At 55.4% G+C, this 22,964-nt stretch overlaps 3 protein-coding genes across 6 annotated transcripts; 2 read left to right on the top strand and 1 right to left on the bottom strand.

Annotated features, from left to right (window-relative positions):
- Window positions 1-236: 236 nt before the first annotated feature.
- LOC122184784 (multidrug and toxin extrusion protein 2-like) lies at window positions 237-8,017 on the top strand. The gene is made up of 17 exons (XM_042880005.1): window positions 237-347; window positions 1,595-1,696; window positions 2,202-2,270; window positions 2,529-2,677; window positions 2,889-2,931; window positions 3,464-3,508; window positions 3,922-4,019; window positions 4,223-4,320; window positions 4,654-4,767; window positions 5,005-5,072; window positions 5,183-5,291; window positions 5,687-5,762; window positions 5,941-6,010; window positions 6,251-6,383; window positions 6,508-6,602; window positions 6,837-6,918; window positions 7,224-8,017. Exons 1-17 carry the CDS (start codon window positions 237-239, stop codon window positions 7,460-7,462), a joined length of 1,701 nt encoding a protein of 566 aa, XP_042735939.1. The 3' UTR covers window positions 7,463-8,017.
- A 743-nt stretch (window positions 8,018-8,760) lies between these two features.
- Window positions 8,761-14,199, top strand: LOC122184640 (multidrug and toxin extrusion protein 1-like). The gene is made up of 18 exons (XM_042879766.1): window positions 8,761-8,860; window positions 9,126-9,272; window positions 9,391-9,492; window positions 9,639-9,707; window positions 9,864-10,012; window positions 10,096-10,138; window positions 10,221-10,265; window positions 10,528-10,625; window positions 10,787-10,884; window positions 11,561-11,674; window positions 11,759-11,826; window positions 12,049-12,157; window positions 12,247-12,322; window positions 12,391-12,460; window positions 12,728-12,860; window positions 13,140-13,234; window positions 13,491-13,626; window positions 13,718-14,199. The coding sequence occupies exons 2-18, from the start codon at window positions 9,135-9,137 to the stop codon at window positions 13,918-13,920; spliced, it is 1,746 nt and encodes a 581-aa protein (XP_042735700.1). The 5' UTR covers window positions 8,761-8,860; window positions 9,126-9,134; the 3' UTR covers window positions 13,921-14,199.
- Window positions 14,200-15,513: 1,314 nt separating this feature from the next.
- ALDH3A2 (aldehyde dehydrogenase 3 family member A2) lies at window positions 15,514-21,622 on the bottom strand. Of its 4 annotated transcripts, none has more exons than XM_042879904.1 (12): window positions 21,208-21,622; window positions 20,698-20,884; window positions 20,267-20,498; window positions 20,098-20,183; window positions 19,135-19,343; window positions 18,876-18,993; window positions 18,627-18,768; window positions 18,349-18,515; window positions 17,803-17,902; window positions 17,436-17,671; window positions 16,815-16,938; window positions 15,514-16,511 (listed from the first exon to the last, which is right to left on the bottom strand). In XM_042879904.1, exons 2-11 carry the CDS (start codon window positions 20,857-20,859, stop codon window positions 16,858-16,860), a joined length of 1,533 nt encoding a protein of 510 aa, XP_042735838.1. In that variant the 5' UTR covers window positions 20,860-20,884; window positions 21,208-21,622; the 3' UTR covers window positions 15,514-16,511; window positions 16,815-16,857. The 4 variants fall into 4 exon arrangements, with proteins under 4 accessions (XP_042735838.1, XP_042735836.1, XP_042735839.1 ...); XM_042879902.1 differs by having other exon boundaries at window positions 21,051-21,621; XM_042879905.1 differs by lacking the exon at window positions 16,815-16,938 and having other exon boundaries at window positions 21,051-21,608.
- Between the last annotated feature and the right edge of the window lie 1,342 nt (window positions 21,623-22,964).

Here is a 22,964-nt window from a genome sequence, read left to right as displayed (position 1 = left end):
GACGTGCCCGGAGTACGCGCTGAGAAATCCCTTTGTCTTCCATGGGCAAACCCTGACCACCAAACCCGCATCCTCCTGCGCTGGGCACACACACGCGGATCCTCCCGTACGGCAGCCCCGCTCCTCGCGGCGCTCCGACCCGCACCGCCCCCAGCCGGCAGCCCCACGGCCCGGGGGCGGGGAGGCCGTGCTCATAGGGCGGGCGGGCGGCCCCGGCGGAGCGGCGGTGCGGCCCCATGGCGGAGACGGGCGGGCTGACGGCGCGGTGCCTGCGGGCTGCGCGGCACCTCCTGCCCGCGGGGGTCCGGCGGGAGAGCGGGGAGCTGGCCCGGCTGGCGGGGCCGGTGGTGAGAGCCGGGGATGCGGGGACGGGAGCGGCGCGGGGCGCGGGGGGGCCTGAACGGAGCTTTCGGCTGAGCTTTCCGCGGAGCCGGCGTTGCTCCGAGGCGCTTCGGTGCCGCCTGCACCCGCCTGCCGATACGGACGGGGCTCGGCTGGAGTCAAACCGCTGTGGTTCATCCTTTATCTGTCACCCAGCGCGGCAGATTCCCTTCCAGCCGTCTCCTTCCTCCGGCGGTGCGTTGGGAGCCCGGGCTTTGCTGCTGGCTTGGGCTGAAAATCCGTCTAACTGGATGCTCTGTGTCCTGAGCCCTCCGCCCCTCCTGGTGGACGAGGACCAAGCGGAGCAGCTTTGGGCGATGTCCTCAGTGACACTCACGTGGCCCCAATGCCGCGGTGCAGCAGAGGAAGTCACGGTGGTTTCTGTTCCGTAGCAGTGCCCATCAGCCCCTCAACGCTTCCATCCCCTGCTTGGTGGGCACAGAGAACCTCAAAGCAAACCTAGTGCTGCTTGCCAAGTTTAGCTCTCTGTGCTAGAGCAGTCACAGAGGTACAGAGCTCTCCTGCAGGGATTACTCACAGCTGCTTGGACATGCTGAGACAGGCCTGAGACAGTGCAGCATCCGCAGGCAGCAGTGGGAGGTTTGGTTTGGTTCTTCCTCAGACCTCGCAGGAGCCAGTTCTCCAGCAGCTCTGGAGCCTGCAAGGAAGACAGGCCTGTGAGCAGCCCCCAGGCATGGCTCCCCAGCTGTACCCACCTGCCATGGGATCTCTTGCTCTTACCATTCTCTTCCAGCAGTTCCATGCTGCATCGAGGTTGACCTCTTGCCATGGAAAAATGAGGTCCTGAGCTCAGTGTCTGTGACAGCATCACCAATCCTTGCTGGAGAGGAATGTGCAGGCCAGACTTAGAGGAGAGGACACTGTGTTTTGGGGAGCTGAGCTTTCCCCAGATGCATAGAAGTGCAAAAAAGCACTGGGAGTTTTCTTTCTCTATTCAGCTTTCATGATGGAAAAGAGGCTTTCCATCCCAAGAGGGGAACCATTAAGCCTCAGCTAAACAAGGCCATCAGCTAAACAAGCAGATTGGCTTTGTAACACCAAAACACTATTGGGTCTAAGGACAAAGCCACCAGCAACCTGGGGAAGCTCACTGTTGGTTCAAACCCAACTGGCCATGGCCCAGCTGCAGGGGAAGGGCGGTGCTCCTCTGTCCCAGTGGTGCTCACTTCTCCATCTCCTCTTCCCATTCTAGTTTGTAGCCCAGCTGCTGGGGTTCCTGATCAGCGTGGTCAGCTCTATATTCTGCGGCCATCTGGGGAAAGCTGAGCTGGATGCTGTGACGCTGGCCGTGTCTGTATGTATTGCCCTGCTTACCCTCTGATTTGAGACATGAAAATGGTGAGACATCAAAAAAGGGGAATAGAAAAGAAGAAGGGGCAAAAGAAAAGCCCTGGAGGAATGCTTATCTGAGGATTCTTTGTGCACAGCCTGGTGCAGCACAAAGATTGCATCCTTCCAAATTGTTCCTGCCTCCTGAGCAGAGGCAGGAGATGCGAGCTGAACAGCAGTGACTGTGCAAGGCCAGCAGCTGGGCAGCAAGACCTGGCTGTGTGTGTGGTGGGGAGCTGCACTGTTTGTAGTCCTTTAGCTGCTCATCCCTTGCTGGATGTTCCTTTTCACGTCATAACAAGGAATAGGTGTTCAGGTAATATCAATGTGTTATTGTGAAAAACAGAGGAAGTCTGGAAACTTCCCAAAAAACTCACAGCAGGACAATCTCCCTTCCCAACAGGGAGAGATATGGTGCTTTGGGCCACGTTCCCTGTGATTCTCACCCAAGTCACTCGTATCTCCTCCAGGTCATCAATGTGATCGGCATCTCCGTTGGTTCTGGTCTGGCCTCGGCATGTGACACGCTGATGTCCCAGGTTGGTGGCAGCTCCCTCTTCCTTGTTACTGGTGGGGTTGTCTCACCTCCTGTGTGGTGTGGTTTGGGGCACAAAAGGTGGGAGGATGGATAGCAGAGGGAAGCACAATCCACCCGAGAGCCAGTTAAACCCAACCAGCCTGGTGGTGGCCGCTGCTGGGAGCAAGAAGGAAAATTACATTGCTGCCCCATCCTTGAGCATTTGCCCAGACCCTTTGGCTCCCCACAAATCTTACTTTGGTCCTCTGTCCTCACGTAGACATATGGCAGCAAAAACCTGAAGCAAGTGGGCACCATCCTGCAGCGAGGGATCCTCATCCTGCTGCTGTTTTGCTTTCCTTGCTGGGCGATCTTCATCAACACCGAGCAGATCCTCCTGCTCCTCCGGCAGGACCCTGAGGTCTCCAGGTCAGAGTGAGATTGAGTGTGACTCCTCTCTGATCAGCAGCACATCAGGTCTCAGCCCTGCAGGCCCTGAAGCCCCTTGTGCTGAGTGTTTGGCTGGGTGTTTGTACTGCATAGTGTTCAAATCAAGGCTCTGTGGAGCTCAAATACAACTCTGCTTGGTTTGGCTCTTGCTTTTCTGCCCCATTAACTGGGTAAACATCTCTCTTTCCAGATTAACGCAGGTCTACGTGATGATCTTTATCCCAGCTCTTCCTGTAAGTTGTTGCTAAAGCTCTTAGAAGCTCTGCATGGGGAAATGAGGAAGGGTCCTTGCTCTGTAGGTCACAAGGCAGCATGATTTTGAGTTTTGCAATGTGCCTCTTAAGCCTTAATGGATGAGCACTGGCCAGCAGCTGCTGGACCAGCAAACATGAATTCCTTCATGTTAGTGTGCAGAGGCTTTTACTGCAGGCCACGTCTCTGCACAACAAGTTACAAGCTCTGGACATTGGAACCGAGTGCTGCAGAGCTCACTCAGCTCTGTGATAAAGGCTGCAGCTCACACACATGCAGCCACTGGACTCTCAGCTGTTATCTACCTCCCTGGAGAAGCTCCTCTAAGCTGAGGCTGTGCTCCAAGGTTAAAATCAAGCATAGGCACGGGACTGTGGGCAGTGTGCCATGTTGTAGCACCCTGACACAGCCGTGCAAGAGCTGTGGGAAGTACCTTGCTGTAGGTGTTAAACTGTAGCTGGCCACTGAACCATAGTACAGCAGTGCTGACCAAATGAATTCTGACTCTTGCAGGCGGCGTTTCTGTACCAGCTGCAGACAAGATATTTACTAAGTCAGGTATTGTGTAACCGGGGCCAGTTCCTAGAAATGTGGATAAGGTTGGAGATCTAAGTTCATCCTGTCCTGGGGAGAGCTGGGCTGAGGAATGTGTGATCCACAGCCTCCAGCTGGCTCTGTGGGACAGGAGGAGCTCGTGGGAATCACCTTCGGGTCGCTCCGTTCTCCTGCTGCTACCTCTGAGCTCTGCACTGAGCTGATTGTACCAGCTGCTGAGCCCTGCATGCTGTCCTCTGCATGTCTAATGCAATCTGATCTTACCTGAAACAGGAGCCACCTTCTTGGCTTTCTCCTCAAACACTGCTGAAGGTCTTCCTGGTGTTTGCTGGATGGTAGCTTGGGTCTTGGCTGCAGGCTTGGGAGCTTGGGCAGTGCTGGAAAAGAAAACTCCAAAGTCTCTCCTTGTCTTCCAGGCGATCATTTTGCCTCAGGTTGTGACAGGAGTTGCAGCCAACATCCTCAATGTGGCCATGAATGCCTTCTTCCTATATGCACTGAAGCTGGGCATGGTGTAAGTGTGAGCAGAGGTGGTGACAGCCTCTGCCTGGGTGCAGGGGTTGGCTTATGGCTGTGAGGGTTTATCTTGGGTGCCATGTGTGGGGGAGAAGGGGCTGGTCCATACCTGCAGCAAGGGATAGGTGCTTGCCACCAGGTCTGCTGGGGCTGAAAAATGAGTGAGGGTGTTGTTTATAATCTGCCTGTTTCTCTCCCCAGGGGCTCAGCCTGGGCCAACACTGCTTCTCAGTACACTCAGGCCATTCTTCTCTTCCTTTTTGTGTGGTGGAAGAAGATCCACGTGCAGACATGGGGAGGTATTCTTCAGAGCTTAACCCTTCAACAGAACAGTGCCTGGCCCTGGGGATTTGGCACTGACACCAGCACCTGGGTTGTAGGTCTGATAAAGGGATGACCATCTCCTCACTGTGGGAGAGGCTGTAGCCATGGCCTGTGGTCCCTTACTGTAGCCCCAAGCCCATTCCTGATCCCCCCACCTCTGGGATGCTCTGTGGTACAGCAGCTCTAGGTTGGTGTCTTACAACATCCCATGGGTTGCTGTCTTTAGAATGTCCACATAACCTCATGGCTCCCCTTCAGCAAGGAAAAGGAGGATCATGCACTCATGATCCTTCATCCCTACGTTGCAGGTTGGACCAGAGACTGCCTCCTGGACTGGGGCTCCTACATCCAGCTGGCGCTGCCCAGCATGCTCATGATGTGCATTGAGTGGTGGACCTTTGAGATCGGGAGCTTCTTGGCAGGTGAGTCCAAATTCTCTTTCTGTGGCTCTGCAGAGCATCTTGCAGCCATGCCTGCTCTGGTGGCTGCCTCTTGAGTGTGCCTCTGAGCATCTCCTGCCAGCAGCCTCCTCTGCACGGCTGGTTCTGCATGTGTTAGATGGGAACCCTGTAGTCACTGCCTTCTTGTCAGCAAAGGAAAAGTTAATGCTAATTAAAGCTAATTTTGACCTAATTAACAAAGCGGTGAATCTTTTCCAGGGCTGCTCAGTGTGGTGGAACTGGGTGCTCAGTCTGTCATCTACGAGCTCTCCTCTGCAGCATACATGGTAAGGACTGGATGCATAAAACTGGGATCAGCTGCAGATTCCCTACTGGGGAAGAAGACAATTGCTGCAGGCTGTTGGCACTCACCTCTTCTTTGTCTGTTGCTTCTCAGGTGCCTCTGGGCTTCAGCGTGGCCGTGAGCGTCAGAGTGGGCAATGCCTTGGGATCAGGGGATGTAGTGCAAGCCAAGACGTCCTGCATCACTGCTCTGCTGTGCGCAGGTCAGCCCAGGTCCCTGCAGAGGGGAATAAAAGAATGATCAGCGATAGGTTCAGTTCACCTCTCACAGGGCTGGTGATCATTCCCAGCAACCCAAGCCCACTTGTTCAGATTACTCTGTTTGGACAGGGTGAGACCCTGGCTCTTCTGCCAGAGAAGAAGGAACCTAGTGCAAAGGCTTTGATAGTTAAAGCGCAGTTTAGCATTCTGTCTTCCACCTCCAGATGGTGGATAGAGCATCGAGGGGAAAAGTAAGGACAGCAGCCTTGTCCTGTTCTGCAGTAATACCTGGAGGTCTGCCAAGCCCCATCCCCATCACGTGAAGCCACTGAGGTCTGGACCTGCTCAAGAGCAGCACATGCAGCCTTTGAGGCTCATTCATTTCTTTTTCTTTCAGGAGTTTTTGCTGTGGTGGTTGCAACGTTACTGGGAACCCTCAAAGACGTGGTGGGCTACATCTTCACCAATGACAAGTGGGTTGGCAGCTTTCTTTGGGGTTTTGTTACCGTTTTGGGTAACACGATCAGCCCAGGAGCAGCTCAGAGGCTGGGATCAGGGTTTGCAGCTGGCCCAGGAGATGCATCAGAACCAGAGTGCCCTGAGCCCAAGCTGTGCTGCTTTCCCTGATCAGTACATACGTCTTTCTCACAGGGAGATCGTTATGCTGGTGTCCAAAGTGATGATCATCTTTGCTCCATTCCACTTGTTTGATGCAGCAGCAGTGAGTAACCCAGCATGGGGAGCAATTCCTCCCTGCAAGTAGAGCTACAGTGGGGAGTGCAAAGCTGCCTTTAGGTCTTTCTTGATCTATTACAACGATACAGAAAAGCAAACTGAAAAAACTGTCACAGCAGCAGCTTGCATCACCCGTAGCACCTCAGCATCCCCTGTGCTTGGCACTGCTGCAAAACAACTCTTCTGTAGCTCTCAGGTTCTCCCTCTTCCCTGCTGCTTTCCTTAGGCAACCTGTGGTGGTGTGCTGAGAGGCACAGGGAAGCAGAAGCTGGGTGCCATCGCCAACGCTGTCGGTTATTACGCCGTCGGTTTGCCCATCGGCATCTCACTGATGTTTGCAGCCAAAATGGGGGTGCTGGGTACGTGCATCCTCTGCTCAGCTCTGCAGCTCTGGCTGTGTTTGGCATTTTGACCATGACTTTGACTGTGAAAGCAGTGAGGTTTCCATCAGCACTCAATGAAGTTTCATTTCCATTCTGGCAGGTCTGTGGGTAGGGATGATCGTTTGTATCTCCTTGCAATCCCTCTCCTTTTCCGCTTTTGTCATGCGCATGGATTGGAAGAAAGCTGCAGAAGAGGTAAGACTTGTGCTTCCCTGCAGTAACTCTGAGTAGGTGTTATGCCAGCTTTTGCCCCAGAATAGCAGTAAAGATGTCTGTGGGGAGCTAAAGTGACACCAGCTGTCCTCTCTGTAGCACTGGAGCAGTTTGGGCTAAGCATGCTTGCTTTGGGAGGGTCAGGGAGGAGGCTCTGGTTTGCTTGGCTGGGCAGCACATCTCTGCTCTGAGAACAACTCTTGTGTGTGCTTTTAGGCTCAAGTCCGAGCTGGTCTGAAAAAACAGCTGGAAGATGTGAACTCCAATGGCACAGCTGCTAACAAAACATCTGCTATAGGTACGTAACCATGCCTTACAACAGGGAGGGAGCACAAATCCTCCACCCAGCCCTTCCTCTCCTTCACAGCCACGGCTGTGGTGTCTGTCCTTCCAGCTTTGATATCTGGAAAGAGCACAGTGTCTGGTGCTGGTGGCCGTTACCCTTGTCACCACCCTGGCTGCTCCAAGGGAGAGCCAGAGCACACCTGCATCTCCCCTCAGCCCTGAGCCTCGGGAGAGGACCCTCAGGACTGGACAGGGGGCAGATGGGGGCTGCAGGCTTTGCAGCTCAGCTTTTCTACAGCACTCACCTCTCTTTCACAGATTACATCTCTGTAGACACAGACAACGTGGAGACCATGGTGCTGCCTGACAGCATGGTGGGAAGAGGTGAGAGGCTCCCAGATCACCAGCTCATCACTCAGGAAGAGCCAGCTGATGTCCCTGCTCCTCCTGCTGTGGCATGGAGGGCCCTGATTGTCTGCCGGGTGCTGGCTGCTGCTGCTGCCCTTGCTGTGCTGCTGGTGGGCGTGCTGGTCCGGCTCCTGACAGCCCACAGCTAGAGGCAATGCCAGCGTGCCACCAGGGAACTGTGCAGGAGGGCACACAGTGATGCCCCAGGAGGATGGTGCAGGAAATAATCCTCCCTCGGCCCCTCACAGAGTTCACTTTGCTCCATTTCTGGTTATAATACCTTGTCCCACACACATGGTTCTTAAAGGGGTTGAGCTTGAGATCTGGTCACTTCTCCAGCGCTGCCTGGGGGATGTCACTTTGGGAAGCTGGAACTTACCTTTGGCGTGGCCAGGGATGGAGACAGGGACCTCGTGCTGCCATCCTGCTTCCTCCTTGCTGGGAGCACTTGTCCAAATCATTTGCTAATGGCAGAGGCCCAGACTGCCTGCTCACTGTGTTCCCTTGCACACCAGCACCTCAAGGTGTTGAAATCCACTGCTGTGCAAGGGCCACTGGGTTGGAAAAGGGCTGACTGCTCTGCCAGGGCACTGGGCGCCGGCCCTGCATGACAGGCACAGGGCCTAGAGCAACTCTTCTTTGCACTTTTGTAAGGTGGAATTTTGATACAATAAAAGTTTTCTGAGTAAATGTTGTGCTGTTAACAGGGTGTGAACGTGACCCCGGTCATTGGCACAACCGAACTGGGTGAGGGGAGGCGTGTGCTGGTTTGTGTAGATGACCAAGCCTCATAGGAATAACCTTAAACATGGTCTCTAACTCCTGGCCTTAGGGTTGGAAGCTGCAGAAGCAGTCAGGGATCTGTGCACCTCAGCTGCTGCTGGTTCTCACTGGGGAGGGTGCTGTGGTGCTGCCAAGGGGATGCCACGTGTGCTAACAGCACTGCCTGCCCCCTGTAGGAGCTCTCCTACCTCCAGCAGTGTGGCAGCAACAATGCTGCAGGCTGTGTGCTCAGCCCTCAGATGCAATTATCGCCTCCAGTGGTGCAAGGCATCTCCTGGCATGTAGCAATGGGTGCCTGTGGGTGGGATGGTTCCTACAGGAGCTCACAGCAGGCATTAAGCACAGCCCCTCTGGGCCGTCCCCAGGCGTGGGAGGACGCGACAGGCTGTGCCCTGCTTGCAGTCACTGTTGTTTTGGCACCACAGCCCGGGAAGAGTAGGACAGGCATGGAGCCACTGTCTGCTCTGTGCAAAACAGGGGCTGCTCCCAGAGCAGCAGCTCCCAGCCATTGCCAGCACCTTGTGCTGAGCCCAGGAGGGATGCTATATTTGGCCTGGCAGAGCAGTGCTGCTGAAACCCGACGCGGCCGCGCTGTGCGGGGCAGACAGCTGGAGCCAATGGCTTGTGTTGGCCAACACCGTGCTGAGATGAGAACGGCCCAGAACACTCACAGCCAGCCGCCAGCAGCGGACGGACCCACAGACACTCCATCTCTGCTGGAAGAGGAGGACGACCTTCTTGCCCACTGGACACAGCAGAGCAGGGTATGAGGGCTCACAGGGACGATTTGGGAAGGCTCAGCTCCTACATCACTTTGCGCTGAGTTCCTGGGCTCCTCTGCAGTGGGACGCAGGATCTGCGCCGCCCAAAACCCCGCTCCCTGCCCTGCCCATCGCTGCTGGCCGCACGCAGCCAAGACAGCCAGGCTGAAGTTCAGCCCCAGGTTACACATTGCTCACCCTGTCGGGGTTGTGGCACCCGGCAGCTTTAACAGAGCGCGGAGAAAAGGGAACGTTTCACTCCTGGCAGAGCGGCAGAATGAAGCGGCCCGAGGAGAATGGCATCAGCGAGGGGACAGCTGACAGCCGCAGCAAGAAACCTCGCTGGATGCAGCGCCTGATCCCAGACAGCTTCTGGGAGGATGCTAAGAAGCTGCTGGTGCTGGCAGGGCCACTGGTAAGGAGCCAGAGAGGGGAGCAACCAAGGGCTGCCAAACATGCTGCCCTCCTGTCCGAACCCGGAGGTGTCCCTCACACCCATCTCCAACCTCTGCATCTCCTCTCCTCATGCTCAGATCCTGATCCAGCTGCTGATTTTCCTGATACACCTGGTCAGCTCCATCTTCTGCGGCCACCTGGGCAAGGTCGAGCTGGCCTCTGTCACGCTGGCCATCGCGGTGAGCATGCTGTGGGGCTGGGATATGGGGATGGGTGGCTGAGACCTGCAGGCAGAGGGGACACAGGAGACTTCAGCCTCCTTTGAACTGTTTTCACTTAAAAGCCTTAAATACTCACTTCTCTCAGTTCGTATTCCCATTTCCAGGTTATAAATGTCACTGCCATCTCTGTAGGATACGGTCTGTCTTCAGCATGTGATACCTTGATATCGCAGGTGGGTGTCATTGCCCTGGGGCCACCCACCAGGGTTTCAAGCATCACCCGGTGCTGCCGAGCTCCAGCAGCCATCCCATAACCAGGAGCACTAAAGTCCAGAGGAAACACCGAGCCCTTCCCAGGAGCAGAGCTCATGCCGTGCTCTCGCCCTCAGACTTACGGCAGCAGGAACCTGCTGCGCGTGGGGGTGATCCTGCAGCGTGCCATCATCATCCTCCTGCTCTGCTGCTTCCCCTGCTGCGCTGTGCTCATCAACATCGAGCAGCTCCTGCTGCTCATCCGCCAGGACCCTGAAGTCTCCAGGTTGGGTGGTCTCCAGGGCACGCTGCTTTGGTGGGGTGCTGGTGGCCGTGTCCCTCGCTGACCGTGCCTCTCGTGTCCCCCAGGTTAACTCAGCTCTATGTGATGGCATTTGTCCCTGCTCTGCCGGTAAGCCCTGGCTGCTGGCCATGTGTTTTGCACCTTTCCGTCCCAGCACTGGCCCCAGCTCATGCACTTGTTTGCTTTCCAGGCGGTGTTTCTGTATAACTTGGAGACCAGGTACCTGCAGAACCAGGTGGGTCCCACACCCCATAACCACCCAGGCTCCTCTCAGCTCAGGGCTCCCCCAACCCCACACTATACAACATCATGGAGAGCTCTTCCAGAGAGATAAATCCCTCTACCCAGTGGACTTCCATCCAATGTCCCCATCTCAGAGCTATACCTCCAATGCCAGAAGTTTCCTCTGTTGTTCTTAGAGCTGTGGGGAGGTGGGGGCTGGTGGGGTCTTCCCACAGCCATGGCAGATGGCAGCCCCCGTTCACCCCTTGTTGCAGATGATCATGTGGCCCGTGGTGCTGAGCGGGCTTATTGGCAACATTGTCAATGTGATCGCCAACTCCGTCTTCCTCTACGTGTTCCACCTGGGAATTGTGTGAGTAATGCCTGCGGGGGGAAAAATGAAACCCAAAAGTCATTTCTGGGGACACCACACCAGCAGCCACGGCCGGTGCTCCCAGGAACATCAGGCTCCAGCACCCCAAACCCGGGGAGATGTGAGCACGATGCCAACAGCCTTTCTCATTTCCTTTGCAGGGGTTCTGCCTGGGCCAACACCATTGCTCAGTATTCTCAAACCATTTTCTTGTTCCTGTACATTGTAGGCAAGAAGCTCCACGTGAAGACGTGGGGAGGTAAGGCATCTCCCTCCAGGTCCTGCTTGACGCATGCGTTCGTCAATCTTCTACCGCTTCTTCTGAGTGAGCTCTGTTAGTGCTGGAGGGGAAACATTAACCCCAGCCTGGGGATGCTGTGCTGCTCCAGTGGCAGCCTGGCATGCAGGCGTTGGCAGAGCGCCGCGCAGTAACCATTAATTGGGGAGGAAGGAAGCCCTTTGTCAAGGCGTTTTAGGGTTTGGCCCCGAAGCCGGATGAGCGCAGGCGTAGGCATGAGGTTGTCCTCAGATGCTCTCATCTGGGAAGGATGAGCTGAGCATTGCAGCTCAGCTTGTATGTGCATGCTTTGCAGCTAGAGGTCACATGGAGCCCATGAGAATTATGCCGGGGGCTCTGCTAATAGCTCCTGAGATGATATTTGGCCAGTCTGGCTTCCATCAGGACGGACCATCTCCTCCATAGAATCATTAAGGTTGGAAAGACCAACAAGATCACATCCAACTACCAACCCATGCCTGTGACTGCTCTAGACCATGTCACTCAGTGTGACATCTTTTCTTGAACACCTCTACAGACAGTGACTCCATCACTTCCCTGGGCAGCCCGTTCCAAAAACATCAACACACCTTCCGAGAAGAAACCTTTCTTAATATCCAACCTAATATCCAACCTCCAAACCCTCTCCTCTCTATAGGCTGGTCCAGAGAGTGCCTGCTGGAGTGGGACAGCTTCACCTCCCTGGCCATCCCCAGCATGCTCATGATGTGCATCGAGTGGTGGACCTATGAAATCGGCAGCTTCTTGATAGGTCAGCAGAGGGAGGGGGACTGCCAGGGTGAGATGGGGCACTGTGGTTATCACAGGGGCTGAGCACCTGAACCTCCTGCCCCAGGGTTGCTGAGCGTCGTGGAGCTGTCAGCACAGTCTGTGATCTACGAGGTGTCTGTCGTTGCCTTCATGGTAAGTGATGTGGGTTTTGGGTTCAGATCGGGCTCCCTAGGGTCAGTCTCAGCTCAGATACAGCCAATGCTCAGCTTCACTCAGTTCCATTCTCTACATCTCCCCTCTCCGTGCTCAAGTCCTTCCTTGCTTCTCCCTTCCCCTCCCATGGAGTAGATGACCAAAATTAAGCTGATGCTCCATTGTCCCTCCTGCCACTGTCTTTACCCCCTGTGGCTGCAGATCCCCCTGGGGCTCGGCACAGCTGCCAGTGTGCAGGTGGGGAACGCTCTGGGCGCCGGTGACATCGAGGTGGCCAAGAGGTCCTCCTCCACCAGCATGCTCTGCACAGGTCAGCAGCAGTGCTCTGCCCCATTCTCTCTCTGCCCCAGGCCCCCCATTGCCATCAGGATGCACTCACCTCCTTGCTTTCCTTTCCAGGGGGGTTTTGCGTTGCTGTAGGGGCCATTTTAGCTGCCACAAAGGATGTGCTGGGATACATCTTTACCAATGAGAAGTGAGTGCCCCCAGCTCCCGCCATGGATGCTTGTTCCCAAAAAGAGACTGCTGGCTCTTTGTCTGCAGGGAGATCATCGACTTGGTGGCCTGGGTCATGCCTGTCTACGTCGTCTTCCACTTGTTTGAAGCCATGTGTGTAAGTCCCTGGGAGTGCTGCTACTTTTAGGAGGGGATCTTGGTGTTGAATGCACGAGAAGCGCCGAACCTGCAGGATGGGGCAAAGAGAAATGAGCACTGGGACATGATTTGGTGGGCATGGTGGTGATGGCTAACGGCTGGAGTGGATGAGCTTAGAGGTGTATTCCAACCTTAATGATTCTATGAAGGGAGGCAGAGCAAGTCTTGTATTCAGAGCTGGTTCACAGCCCCAAATTTGGCCCCATCCTGCTCCCTCTCCCCGCAGTGTGCCTGTGGTGGGGTGCTCAGAGGCACAGGCAAGCAGAAATTCGGTGCCATCCTCAACGCTGTGAGCTACTATGGTGTGGGACTGCCCTTGGGAGCCGTGCTGCTCTTTGTGGCCAGGATTGGTGTCATAGGTACTGCCTCCCCCAGCCCCCATAGATGGATGCAGCTCCCTACTGCTTCTTCTGCCTGGCTCTGCAGTGCTGCTGGGGACTGCAAGCACTGGGGCAGACTGGAACAGTCAGTGCACCGCTGAGTGCCCTAAATCACCCTGGGAAAAGCCACTGCTGCAGCTCTGCTGGGCAGCCCCACTCCCACATCCCTGCTGATGTCCCCATTCTTGGCTCGCTGGCCCTTCTCAGTTGGGTCTGCCTGGTGATGCTGCCCAGCTGACACCAGCACACCCCCGGCAGGGCTGTGGCTCAGCATGCTCGTCTGCGTCTCCATGCTCTGCACCTGCTTCCTCATCTACATCTGCCGCATGGACTGGAGGAAGGCGGCTGAGGAGGTAACCGTGTGTGCACCCATCCACTGGGATGGGATGGCAAAACCCAGGGCTCCGTGTTTGGGACCACGATGCTCCTTCGTGCTCTGCTTCCTCCCAGCACCTCAAGATGCCCCTCTGTGCTAACAGCTCTGAGGTTCCCACTAGCTTTGGGGAACTGGGGGCATCCTTCACTGCACCATTTCTGGACTCACAAAACACACATAGGCACTGCAGGTGGGGATCCCCCCCCTCTGGCTGAGTCTCATTGCTCCCCCAGGCTCAGCGCCGCGCAGGAGTGACCCCGCAGCCGCTGGAGGAGGAGCAGCAGCAGCAGAACGCCGCACCACACAGCAAGGGGCCAACCCTGATGCCCCACACTGACCTCCCTGCTGCAGCGGTGCGGGGCTGCATAGGTACGGCCGGGGCTGGGGATGACGGCTACGTGCCTGCAGCGCGCAGATCTCTGGCAGAGGCTCACGGCGACCTCTCCTCATCTCATTGCAGCGGGAGTGGATGCTCAGAACGGCGTGGTGCTCACGGGCATCACCAGGACGGATGGTGCCAACTTCCAGGAGGAGCCGCGCGGTGCACTGCCGGGCGTTGCGCCCACTTGGGGGCTGATCCTGCGGCGGGGATTGGCGGCGGCCGCGGCCATCGCAGTGCTCGCACTCGGCGTTGTGATAAAGCTCGTGACCGGCAAACACTGACCTGCGGCGGGGCTCAGGGACTTGCTTTGGGGACCGAGGCCCCTCCTGGCGGATGGATGCGCAAACTACAGACCGGACTGCACCTGGACGTCCCGTAGAGTTCAGCCTTTGGCAGCATCTCATCGGCTTCTGCTCGGGAACGGCCCCGCAGCTGCTCCGACTCCAGGAGCACGGCTCTGGGCTGCTGCACCGAGCAATGCAGGCGTCCCCTTCCTGCCCTGCTGCAGCTCTCAGCCGCCGATCGGAGCTGAGCTCACATCACTACTCTGACAATGCCAAATAAAGAATGAACTCAACCGGGCTCATCCTTTAGGCACTGCCCTTGGGACACCCAGATGGCTTCTGCGGTGAAACAAGGCTTTATCCAGCAAGGGTCAGGCTCCCCGTTCAGCACTATGAGGTGAAAGACGACCAGTGCACCAACAGAACATAGAAATCCCATTACAGGTGAGATTGCCAGCTGCTCAGCCGAGGCTCCCATCCATAGCACACACTGTTGGGCTCACTGCTGGTATGAGGCAGCTTTATGAGGGATCACGTGAGACGTGTTACACAGCCAGGCTCAGTAATGAGTGACCTTCCTCCAGCATGATTCTCCCAAGCCCGACAGCTGCTCCATGGGCTCCTATCTGCAGCGTGGAGCAGGGACTGCTCCTTTCTGCCTGGGACGTGGCCAAAGGTTTGAGGCTGCAACAGCTCAGCAGCAGACTGAGTTTTCTGGGACTCCTTTGCTTTTACTGGGTCAGTTGGTAGAGAAGAAATTGTAGCAAAGAAGTTCAGCAATAGGAATGCAGGATGAAAACGATGGGTTATGGCTCTGCTGGGTGCAGGGAATCCTTATCATAGGGCCACTACCTGCAGAAGGACAGACAGGCTGGGTGCCCCCAGGGGGAGCAGAGCCCCACAGAGCAATGGGGTGATGGTGGGGAGTCAGGTGGGGCTCAGGGAACACAGAGCACCACTCAGCTGTATCACCACTGCCACCGCAACGCCCAACACAGCCAACACCATCAGCCCAGTGCAAAGCAAGTTACCTCACGGCAGTTGTCTGCCAGCTGTTTCCCAGGCAGAGCAAGCAAGCACAAGCCCTGCTCCTCCACAGCGCTCTCCTCCCACGAGAGGATGTTTGGCCCTGGCCCAATGCAATCTGCCCTTCACCCAGCCATCCCCTGGTGCTGTGAGCTCACAAGCATCAGATCACAGCTTGCTGCTCTGTGTGACGGGAGGGAAATGCTGCTCCTTCACTGCAGTGCTGCTCAGGCACTGGGGACCCTCCAACACCGTGCACAGCCGAACCACTGCTTGCTGCTGAAGGCGTGAAAGTGATCCCACTTGTCCCAGGAGGACAGACCGAGTGCAGGTGGGACACACTTATGGGATGGATTGGCACAGAATAGGGGCAGAAGCAGCCCAGCCACTCAGTGATCCTCCCCTGACAGCAGATCACCATGCTGTGATCTGTGCTGCTGTGCTGGGGTGGAGGCACACGTGAAGCAGCTGCCACCTGCACACATATGCCAAGTTCAGCCAGAGCTGGGGTGGCACAGGACAGGCAGGATTCCACAGGAGATTGCAGTGACTTACCACACCTGCTTTCTTATTTAAATTCTTAGTATTTATTTTATATTTGCAAAATAATTCATTACAAAGCCTTAGCATGTGGATTTTCACCAGACGCAAAGAAATCCCCGCTACTGCGTAGTGATCACAATTTGCTAAGAAATGCAGCCTTCCAGATTTCCTTTGAAGAACATTTACAGGGTCCTCCCACCTTCAATTTCCCCACCACCATCTCCCCTGATTAGAACAGGTCCCATGTCATAACCCAGTGCAAGACCATAGCAGACCCAGAAGCTCAAACACATTGGGGTACACAGTCCCAGTAATTGCTTTCTCCTGTTCAGGGGTCTCTTGTCATTAGTAAAATACAGACATGGCACTTATCTTCTTTGTAGTCTATCACATAATTGCTACGATGTGCCCCACTGCCCCCAAAAGGAGTCAGCCTGCACCACCCAACAGCTGTGGATGATTCTGGCTCACAGGGATCCAGGAATATTCCACCCCAAGTAGATGGCAAGTGGGAATCTCACCCCATTTATTCATAACCGACACTGTCAGAACAAAGCATGAGCCAGCACACCAGCAGCACAGCCTGTCTCATACCTGTCACCAAGAATAATGCTGGCTGGAGCACAACAGAAGAGACTGACCCCAGAACTGCAGGGAAAACACTGCCAGGCCAATTACAGCCGAAACACGAGCTCCTGTTTGTCAGTGGATGAAGCCAGGCAGTTTGGTGTAAGACAGGGGGTGTCAGGTGCTGTATTTCTTGCTCTTCAGTTCTCCTTTTGAGAGCTCGTATCCACTGGTCCCTCTGTTTCAGTGTGGCTTGTTAGTAAGCAGGAGTCCAGGCCTCCTCATGATTAGTGCCTTCCCAAGGCTGCCCTGTGTGCTCAACAGCTCACAGAAATAACCCAGCTCAAAAGAAAAACAGGACTGAAGTGAAAGAAACAGACACGAAGTGAGCGCCCAAAATATGACTTGCACGCAGGTTATGGCACCTTCTCCTCTTTTCAGCATAAAGCCATCTGTGAAAGCAAAACACAACACCACCCTCCTGTAAGGGTTTTGCTGAAACGAGACCAACTTCCTTCCTAGACCAACCTAAAAGCAACTCTCCTTGCTTCCCTTGATGTCCCCAGGGTGCCACCACATCCAGCTCGTCTGCCTCCACCCCTGGGCATGCTGGTTACCTCAGACACTGCGTGAGCTGCAGGGGAAGGCGCTGCTCCCCTGTGCCAGGAGCCCCCCATGCCCCACGTCCACTGCTCTAACAATGCTTCACCCAACCTCAACCAGGTCTGCACACGGGAAAAGAGAAAGGCTCCTACCTCACTGTAACAGCAACAGCAGTGCTCTGAAACCTGCTCCTCCTTAACACACACTGAGCCAGCCCAGCCTCTGAACAGCCAGCACAACCAAGAGAGCTTTTCTCTTCAGCACAGACTGGTGATTCTGAGAAAACCCAAATGATTTCGAGATGCTGTGAGCTCCCCCATTCACTCAGGTGTTCACCTAAACAGGGCTTGCTTCCCTAGCTGTTACTTCAAGGCCAGTCATTGGCTCTTCTACCTCCTCCTGGACTCAGCTATGCAGGCTGATTATTTCCTCCTGCTTGTTGGGCTCCTGTGCTTCTGATCACAGCTGTCTGAAAAAAGGGACCACCCCCATCTGCCTCTGCAGGGAGCTTCACACAGGTGTCACCATCCAGGACAGAGAAAGAAACAGTACAGAAGGCAGGGAGATTTCTCTGAGGATATTTCTGTTCTAGGTGTCATTGGCAAGAGTGGGAAATAGATGCTGATCATTTCAGGTGGGCCAAGCGTAAGTGTCAGGAGACAAAAAAAGCACACCAGGCTCTAAGAAAGGTCTGAAATTGCAAAGAGAGGATGTGCAGAAGGTAAAACAAATTGCTCATGCACTCAAGTAGAAAGCAAAGAGCCACAGCTCACCTTTATCACCAATGCTGCCACAACACCCAACAGGGCCAACACGATCAGTCCCATACGGCCCTTGTTAAATCGCTTCAGAATAAAGAATTTGGCCCAATCCAACTTCTTCTGGCTGCTGGGAGGGTACCGAACCCTGTTTGTGCCCTCCATCTTCAGATCCTTGATCAAGCAGGAGCGGTGGTGGGAGAAGGTGTCAAAGCTGTGTTTGCCGTGGTAGGCGCCCATCCCACTGTTCCCTGAGACACAGAGCATGGCCAGACCACACTGTGACCTCAGCTGGTCACACTTGTGGCCAACAGCAAAGCAGCCACTGCTGTTCTAACAAGCAGCAAGTCAAAGTGATTAAAGAGGAGCTCTGGTAACTTACCAACGCCACCAAAGGGTAAGGTGGCAAGGAAGAAATGCATGATGACATCATTTCCAGTAACGCCCCCGCTGGAGGTTTCTGAGATAACTCTCTTGATTAACTGAAAGAAGAGAAAACAACAGCAAAAAATTACAAAGGCCCAGAAGAGACAAGCAGGACTGAGAGGGGAGCATGGGCTGCCAGGCCATCATATTAATTTTCTCTTGCTGACAACCAAGCCCTCTCCATGCAACGCTAACTGAAAAGTTGGAAAGACTAGAGCTCTTCTCTACAGCAAGATACTAAAAATACCAAAATCACGAACAGCTACACGACATGCTAATCACCAAACAGGAAATTCAGCTGTTATCCTTCTGCTTCATAATGTCATGCAAATCCAGAGCCCTTCGGCATGCACCAGGCAGCTCTGGGAACGTGAGACAAATATTGCAATCCACACAAAACAGGAGCCAATGCAGGTCCTGTGGGGAGCTGTGCCTGGGGCTGCTGCACAAAGAACCCAAGTGTGCAGAGCCAGCACTGTGGAGGAGCAGGGCCCCAATCCACCTTCTTGTCATTGGAGAAGACATAGAGGGCAAGTGGCTTCTCCCGACGGTTGATGAACTCAATGGCTTCGTCTACGTTCTTCACAGACACAATGGGCAGGACCGGCCCAAAGATCTCCTCTTCCATCACCTTGGACTCCGCAGAAACGTCCGTGAGGATGGTGGGTGCTGAGGAGGGCAGGAAATGTGCTGAGCACAGATGGGGCCAACACGGGACTGGGGGCTGCTGTCCGCTTGCCAGCCCCCCACCCTCCCCTGCCCAACACCTGGCACAGGTACCTATGAAGCAGGAGGCCTCATCGGTCTCTCCCCCATGGGCAATCTTCTGCCCTTCCAGCAGGCCCATGATCCTCTTGAAGTGATGCTTGTTGATGATCCTTTCATAATCCGGACACTTCTTCACATCCTCCCCATAGAACTCCTGCCATAGCACACAGCACAACCAGCTTAGCAGCAGCATCGGGGCTGCCAGGATAGGAAATGTGGTGAGAGGAACCACTGCCACAGCACGAGAGCTGCCATGCTCACCTGCAGCGTCGCCTTAATGTTCTCCACCACCTGGCTCTGGATGGACGGGTGGCACAGGATGTAATCTGGGGCAATGCAGGTTTGCCCACAGTTCATGTACTTCCCCCACGTAATCCGCCTGCAGAAAAACAGAGAGGGGTTCTCTGCATCGTCTTTTCTAATCCCACCGCCCTGTCAGCAGCACCACTCGGGAACCTGCGGTCCCTCAGACCCCATACACATCCCTCCACCCCACTGCTCAGCCCCACAGCAGGCTGACCTGCAGGCGACGGCCAGGTCGCAGTCCGTGTCGATGTAGCAGGGACTCTTCCCACCCAGCTCCAGGGTGACAGGTGTCAGGTGCTTGGCAGCTGCTGCCATCACAATTTTGCCCACAGCAGAGTTCCCGGTGTAAAGGATGTGATCAAACCTCTGTGTCAGCAGTTCTGTGGTCTCAGGCACTCCCCCGGTGACCACTGGGTACAGCTCCTGTACATACAAACAAGAGCCCTGCATGTACCTTGATTTAAAGCAATTAAATCAAGTGAGCAGCTGTCCATAAGGCCATGCCCTCTGCTTCTTCCAATTAAATGAAGTTTTCTTTACTACACTGTCCCAAAGAAATGAGAAAAAAAAAAACAGAGCTCAAGACCAGGGCTGAGTGAGGCTGAGGAGCTGCTTCCACACTTTAAGACTTGGAGCATAAATGACCATCAGGCACTCCCTTTCCTCAGCTCTCACTCCCCACCTAGAGAAAACACTCACTGCCTAGAAAAACACATGTGCTAGAGCTGTGCTGTCAAGAGGAAAAGTCTGGGTGAAACAGTGCAACAGATACCAAACAAGAAGGAAAAACACATCGGGCTACCAGCACAGTAGGACATGAATACCAGAGCCAAGTGCTGCTAAGCAAGCAGTCCGATTCACAGGAACAGCACAAACCCATGCCTACAGGCCAGGTCCCAAAAAGAAAATATTGCACAGCCCTTAATGCTATGATGAGCATCAAAAAGAGGGCCATGTTGCAGCACGACTGTGAAGGCACAATAAGTTACATGAAAGCAGGAAGAATATAGCAGCGTGCCTGCATCCTCTACAACCAGTTCAAATATTCCTCTCTCTCCTACCTATGTCCTTTTGGTGATAAGAGGCAAATAATTCAACTCTAACTCACAGCAGCCACATGAAACCAAGGCAGATATTTCCTCAAGGTATCCAAACACCCGGCACCAAGTCTACTCACCGGGTCCAGGTACTGAGGGAGGATGTCGGCGATCAGCTGGGACGTGTGCTCACTGATCTCCGACGGCTTCACCACCACCGCATTGCCTAGGAGACACACACAGCCCTCGTGCTCCTCTCGTGCCCCCACGCAGACCCCCGTGAGGGATGCGGGCCGCGGCGGTTCCCACCTGCGGCGATGGCCCCGATCAGCGGCTGCATGACCAGCACGAAGGGGTAATTCCAGGCTCCGATCACCAGCACCACCCCCAGCGGCTCGGGGTTGACGTACGCCTCGTCCCGGAGCGTCAGGAGGTTCTTTTTCACCGGCCGAGGAGCCGCCCACGAAGGCAGCTTCTCCACAGTCAGGGCCAGCTCCCCCAGCACCCCCATGATCTCGTGGCTGTAGGCGTTGTGACCGCACTGCAACGGCACGGAACGGGGACGGCTGGAAAGGCGCCCAGCTCCCTCCCCCCGATAGGGGAAACCTGGGTCGGAGGGAACCTTAAAGCGGGCCCGGCCCCAACCCTGCCCCCAGCACGAGCTCCGTGTCCCTCGGGGCTCGCACAGCTCTGGGCCTCCCCGCCCCGTGAGGGACAAACGACGGCTCCGAACCCCAAACCTTGTGCAGATCCGCCCCGATGGCCGCCAGGATTTCCCGCTCCTTCTCCTGCACCATCCGCTGCAGGTTCCTCAGCTGCTGCAGCCTGAACTCCAGCGGCCGGCTCCGACCCGAGCTGAAGGCGGCTCTCGCCCGGCCCACGACCTCCGCCATCCTCCCCATCACCGCTCAGCGCTCAGTCAGGAGTCTTGGCGAAAGTTTAGAGAATTGGCCACGCTCGATATACGGAAAAGTTCCGAAGAGAAACGCGCGGCGCACAGCGAGGAGCAGCGGGCCGTGCCGGGCCCGGACGGCCCCTCAGGACCGGGGGGGTTCCCGCCCCACCGACCCCGGCCCGTCCGCGCCCCACTCACCTCAGCGCGGCCGCTTCCGCCTTCCGGTCACGTGACAGCGCCACGCACCACCTCCCAGCTGATGGAGCGGGGGGCGCGCGGGGAGAAGGAAGAGCGAAAATAGGAACGAACCGGACCCTAAAAAAACGAACGGAGCAGAGCGATGCCGGCGCCGTACCTTGGGTCTCACCGTGAGGGTTTGCTGCCTTCGCTTCTGTCCGGCAGCAGCAGCGCAGCCGGCCCTGAGCCGTGAGCCAGGTGCGGGCTGAGCTCTCGGTGCGCCGGACCGGGGGGCAAATTCCAACCGCGCTTCCTTATCGGAGCAGGGCAATGCCGCGGGGCGGCCTTCACCTCCCTGCTCTGCTGCCCTGGTGAGGTGGTGTAGAACTGCGCACGGTGACGAGGACGGCCAGGTTAAGCCCAGTACAGCACTCGTGTGGGAAACGCGGGGCAGAAAGGGAAGGGAATTGAGACGAGGCTGGGTTTATTCCAGTTAATTGGTCCTGCCTCAACTTGTTCCTCTGAGAAACGCAAGGGGATTTATTTGGAAATGATGTTCCCATTTCAGACCCAGCAGCTCCACAAGCCGCGTATCTGACACGCCTACAGGGGCCACAGTGCAAATGCTGCTCAGCCAAACCCATGCCCAGCTGAACCCGCAGCCGCTCCCTTCTGCAGCCTCCCCCAATGCCGGTTGGCTCCGCAAACAGCGCTGCTGTAGCCCATCCAGCACGGGGACGTTGCACAAGCTATTGCACAAATCTCAGCTGTAAACAGTCTGCTGCGGAAAGGAATGACAAGAGCATCTGGCAATACTTGCGTGCAGGAGGCATTATGTGGGAGAAAAACAGGCTGAGCTCCATGGAGCCCTCGCACTGATACATGGAAAGGAGCTGGGTTTGCACTCACAAGGACACAAGCAGAGAAAGTGGGAACTTTCCCTATAGGAGAATCACCTGATGGAAACATGCTTGCCTTGCTCCTGTTAGCATCCCTGCACAGAGGTGAGACAAACTCTGCCACATGCCACACTGTCTGAAAGTCCAACAAAAATGAGATAAGGAGTTAATGCTGCTGCAACTCGGGTAAAAGTCTTTGAACTCTCAGAGTGGGGTAATACACTGTGCCCTGGGAAGCACTGACGCAACTCACCCTCTGCAATCAGCACACCCCCAGGGGGATGCTTGCAAGATCAGGGAGGCTGTTACCTACCTCTCTTTTCCACCATGGCCGTATTCCAGTCTGCTCTTCTGCATGTAGAAATCTCACCCTCCAGCCTGAGCATTTCCATTCCACTTGGCATCAGACGTAGCAGGCAAACGTCCCTCTTCTCATCTCATCCAGGTTTGTCTTGTGCCATGCTTTTGCAGAAACTTGGTCTTAAGGCTCCTCTGTATTGGCAGGAAAGAGCAGAAGTGTGATGCCATTCTTTAGTCCTTGTCAGGGCCATCATTCAGCCAGTTATGGTCAGAAGACGAGCTGAGAGCGTTCTCTCAGCGTTGCAAAATATCAATCGAGCCTCCCTGGAGCAGCTGGGTGAGATGCATGGATTTCAGAGAAGCCTGAGGTCTGGAGAGAGATGGAAGAAACCCTGCAGGCAGCACTCAGCGCAACGCGTGGTCTGCAGCGCGCTCCTCACGCCTTGGAGCTGACAGCATCTTCTATTTTTATTCAGTCACTAAGAAACAATAAAGGAGGGAACTATTTATGGAGAAAGTAATTAACTCCAGAAGAATCAGAAGGTAAGCAGTGCTGGGGGCTGCCTAATCCGTAGGGCTTTATGTAAAGCAGCAGAAGACATTTTACTGAGAAACCGAAGCTTCAGACCCTCCCCCCCTCCCCTTCCTCCCTCCACTGCAGCAGCCTCCTGCTCCTTCTTCTCTCCTGGAGTCAATTATAGCAAGGCACCACGGTGACAGACTCCTACCCTGCGCT

The sequence above is a fragment of the Lagopus leucura genome, unplaced genomic scaffold (assembly GCF_019238085.1).
Source record: "Lagopus leucura isolate 7727_CA_CO unplaced genomic scaffold, USGS_WTPT01 Super-Scaffold_100024, whole genome shotgun sequence".
In the NCBI taxonomy this organism is placed as follows: domain Eukaryota; kingdom Metazoa; phylum Chordata; class Aves; order Galliformes; family Phasianidae; genus Lagopus; species Lagopus leucura.
This window is presented reverse-complemented; position numbering and strand designations above follow the sequence as displayed.